General features: G+C 39.7%; 1 protein-coding gene across 1 annotated transcript; it reads left to right on the forward strand.

The window, feature by feature from the left end:
* Positions 1-3,489: 3,489 nt before the first annotated feature.
* On the forward strand, positions 3,490-4,419 carry LOC101682050 (olfactory receptor 4B1-like). The gene has a single exon (XM_004763029.1). It carries the CDS (start codon positions 3,490-3,492, stop codon positions 4,417-4,419), a length of 930 nt encoding a protein of 309 aa, XP_004763086.1.
* The last annotated feature ends 239 nt before the right edge of the window (positions 4,420-4,658 follow it).

Here is a 4,658-nt window from a genome sequence, read left to right on the forward strand (position 1 = left end):
AAGCTCTCTCTTACATTTATTTGTGAGGGTTGTCTACATTCTGTCATTCTACTCTAGTCTGGGGTCCAGTAGGTTGCCTGATGTGGAGTCTGGGTGCTCACCTGCTGATTTAGGCTTTCACATGCTTATCACATTTTTTTTTCCATGCCCCTCAGTGAGGCAGCATTGTGGGGAGAGAGAAAGTACTTCTCACCAGCTCTGTAGGAGAGGTGGTGGAAATGGCTGGTGGCACATAGCAGAAAGAGGAATAAATGCAGAAAAGACAGAGATGATAGGAAAAGGTAGCTTAAAAAAAAAAAAAAAGACTATCAGATATTCCATCCCCTCAGGATAAAGCCTAGAAAAACTTGACTTGATATTATTTCTTTCTTGCTTTTGAGTGATCTCTCAGATTGGTCCTGTTTTATTTTCCTTAATTTCAGCAGTGGATAATAAAATAAATAGTTAAGTTCATTCTCAGATAAAAGGTATATGTTTGTGTAGGCGAATATTCCTCAGACCTCTAATGAAATGTTTAACTCTTAGATGTTACATACTTAGAAATTATACATGGCAGTGGTTATAGAGCTTGGGATCTATGGTTAGGCTGTTTGGATTGGAATCTTGGCTCCACTCCTGTGTAACCTCTGGCCAGGTGATTCACTTATCTTTGATTCTGTTTCCTCTTATGTATAAAAAGGGATGATAATAATAATACCCACATCACAGGTTTGTTGTGAGTGTTAAATCTATTAATGTGTATAGAGCATTTGTAAATACATGGCATAAGGACTATTGCAATGCTAGCTATCATTATTCATGAAAAATGAGTTAATAACAATTTAAAAATATTAAACAAATAGCTTTTGATTATGGTGGTATATGATGGGACACAGTCCCAGAAGCTACAATTATAAAGCCATCTGTTAATTTCTATAAAATTATGTAGTGTGATAACATACCATAGGAACACAAAGGAGAGAATATATTATTCCTCTTATATTGTAGTGAGGTTCTTTGTGTAATTAGAAAGGACGAAAACTAAACTCAGAGAAGGGAGAAAGGACACTTTGAAGTAGGAAATAGCTGGATGACAATCATTTGGGAATATACACGGGTGCAAAAATAGGCAATGGCCAGTTTAAGCTGGACCTGGAATCCATAAAAAGAATATTATAACTTAGGCTGTAGGCAATAGGGAGATATTGATAGACTTTAGATATTGATAGATTTTAGAGATGCAACAGGACCAGATTTACACTGAAGGATGATAACCAGAGTATTTTCCAATGCTCAGGGAATGGGGTGGAGTATTAAAGGCCAGCTTCACTGGGCACACAAGACTGGAAATGGGTTGGAAGGTGGGTGGTGTTGGAAGGACAAGGAGAGGATGTTTCTGGCTAAGTGAGGCTTTGTGGTGGGAACAAGCAGTGTAGGATTTGGGATGGGGAGAGGACATGAACAGAGGGGAGTTGAAACTTAGTGGGTGAGAGGGGGATTGCTGAGGTGGCTCAGTCTGTGAAAGTCTTTAAAAGTGAGTCCAAGGAGCTCAGGATCCCCCCTGGCTATTTCTATGCAGGGGAGGATCTGAGGAAAGAAAGGTCTAGGACACATTTTTCAGGCTGCAGTGTGTGGGGTGGATGGGCAGACGCATCTGGAGATGAAGAGGCATTGGTAATTTGGGCATCTGTGGATAGCATGTGAGTAGGGGTGGTAGGAAGAGTGGCGAGAAAAGGTACACAGGACTGGGGAATAGTTTAATGAGAAATTCATGGGGTGTGGTGATGACTGGTGTGTACATGAAGGGGAGGCATGGATCAAAGGTGATATCAGACCTAGAGTCTGGGCAGCTTGGAGAATTTTAAGAGCATTTGATTGTTAGTGAGTCTTAAAATGTTTTAATATGTATACTGATTTTTTTACTTAGGCTTTTGTGAATCACCTGTTTATATATTTTGTCCATTTTCTTTTGGGATACAGGTGTATTTCTTTTTTTATTTTGGTATTTTAAAAATTTTTTATAAACATATATTTTTATCCCCAGGGGTACAGGTCTGTGAATCGCCAGGTTTACACACTTCACAGCACTCACCATAGCACATACCCTCCCCAATGTCCATAACTCCACCCCCCTCTCCCCAGGTATATTTCTTATAGAAGACCGTTTTCATGTTGGGTCATTAAGCCTTTCTCTAGAATTTTTCTCACTCTAGAATGCTAATTTCTTTATTGTTTTTAAAGTTCAGTGACTTTATTTAAACTTCAGCATGTGTGCTTGTCTGAGGAATTCTGATATACACACTACCATATTTTGATCTGTATCACTGAATTTGTTTCTTTGTCGATTCTGGTCCTTGCTGTTCTGGTGTGTTTTTAATTCTTCTTAAGTATATTTCTTGCAAATTTCAGTATGAAGTCAGAGTTATTGGGAAGAACAATGAAGATAACATTCAGAGCTGAGGATCAACGTGCTCATGCTTTTCATCCCTGTTTTTCATGGGTCATATGTGGTGGAAAAAATTTCCAACATGGCACCTTAATCTAGAGCAAATGTTTTCAATCACATGATATTTTTAGCTTGAAGTGTATATCTGATCTGTATTTATTCTGTATAGTCTTGTGTGTTTATACATATATGAGAGATGCTCAGTAATTATCTGTTCCAGGGGAGTAACTCATGGAGACATCTTAAGTCTTGTATACTTTTAGGGTCACTACAACACGGAACCCGAGCAGGGAGGCTGGCCAGTCATAACAATGCTCTTGGAAGACAAACTTTCAGAGTTCAGGATCTCTCAGTAGTTTGCTTAGTGCGGCAAGAGATGGGAAAGTAATAGTGAAATGGAGATAGATGAAGTCTCTCCAGAGGATTTGAACACTTCTTATACAAACAAAGTTACAGAAGTTGCAGCCTGCAAAAGAATCTGACTTGAGTAAGTTGAAGGCTGATGTAATTGAGTTGAGAAAACCATACTCAGGAACTTTTGGAAAGGGAATAATTATTAGTAGGAAGATGTTTCCTGAGCCAGAGATGAGGAAACAAGGGATTCAGGAGTAGAAGTGTCTCATGAGATTTTCCCAATAGAAAAGAGCTATCCAAATACAATGAAGATAATAAGTGCTATGAAGATAATAAAGGCTATGAACTTGAACAGCTCCCAAATTCAGAATATCTTCTAGTGAACTGGAAAGAATCCTGGCTGAAGTCAGAAAGCCTGGTTCTGAGACCCAGAATTCACTACTTTCTGTGTGACCCTGGGTACATAGCCAATCTCCGTGAGCATTACTTTTCTAATATACAAATTCATTAGATTGCTAATATTTAATGCTGAATGAGTACATATGGGTCAAAATGAATGAGTTGGTGATTAGTATATTGTAAGGTGAATTACAGAGTCTAACATGTTATAAGTGATAAGTGAGGTGAATCGGTTGCAATCGGTGTTTGTTTTATTGCAGGTCTCTCTGTCCAGAACACCTAATTGTGTCCAGTATACCTAATTGGATTCTATGGCAAATACAAGTAACGTGACTGAGTTAATTATCATAGGTCTTTTCCAGGATCCAGAGGTACAGAGAGTGTGCTTTGTAGTGTTTCTTCTTGTGTACTTGGCCACAATGGTGGGCAATGGTCTCATTGTCCTGACAGTCAATGTAAGTAAGAGTCTGCATTCCCCTATGTACTTCTTCCTTAGCTACCTGTCTCTGGTGGAGATCACTTACTCCTCTACTGTTGTCCCTAAATTCATCACAGACTTACTTGCCAAGATTAAAACCATTTCCCTGGAGGGCTGTGTGGCTCAGATATTCTTCTTCCACTTCTTTGGAGTCACTGAGATCTTCCTGCTTACAGTAATGGCCTATGACCGCTATGTGGCCATCTGCAAACCCCTTCACTACAGAAACATCATGAGCAGGTCTGTGTGTCATCTTCTGGTGGCTGGCTCCTGGTTTGGGGGCATAATTCACTCTATGGTCCAGATCCTTGTTGCTGTTCAGCTGCCCTTCTGTGGCCCCAATGTGATTGACCATTATTTCTGTGACCTCCATCCCTTATTCAAGCTTGCCTGTACTGACACTTCTGTAGAGGGAGTTATTGTGTTGGCCAACAGTGGCTTAATCTCTGTTTTCTCCTTCTTCATCTTGGTAACCTCCTATATTGTCATCCTGTTCAACTTGAGGAATCATTCTGCAGAGGGGAGGCGCAAAGCCCTCTCCACCTGTGCTTCTCACATCACAGTGGTCCTCTTGTTTTTCGGACCTGCCATCTTCCTCTACATGCGACCATCTTCCACCTTCACTGAGGACAAACTGGTGGCTGTGTTCTACACGGTTGTCACCCCCATGCTGAACCCCATCATCTACACACTTAGAAATGCAGAGGTGAAAAATGCAATGAGGAAGCTTTGGAGGAAGAAAGTGAACTCAGGAGTGGAATAAAAATGAAAACATGTACAAGGTTATTAAGAACAGGACCAAATATGCATTCTATTTTTGGTCAGTTGTAAAGAATAGAACAAAAGTTAACTTATTCATATTTTTTGTGATAGTTAGATGACCCCTTACCCTCCATGTTATCAATCATAACTCTTTCATTGTTGTATTTTGGAGACTTTAAAATTGAGCTGCATTTTTTTTCTTCTTTTGTTGTCTGTAGTTCATAGTACACAGACTTCAGG

The sequence above is a fragment of the Mustela putorius genome, unplaced genomic scaffold (genome assembly GCF_011764305.1).
Source record: "Mustela putorius furo isolate JIRA1106 unplaced genomic scaffold, ASM1176430v1.1 tig00000127_pilon_pilon_pilon, whole genome shotgun sequence".
Taxonomy (NCBI): Eukaryota; Metazoa; Chordata; class Mammalia; order Carnivora; family Mustelidae; genus Mustela; species Mustela putorius.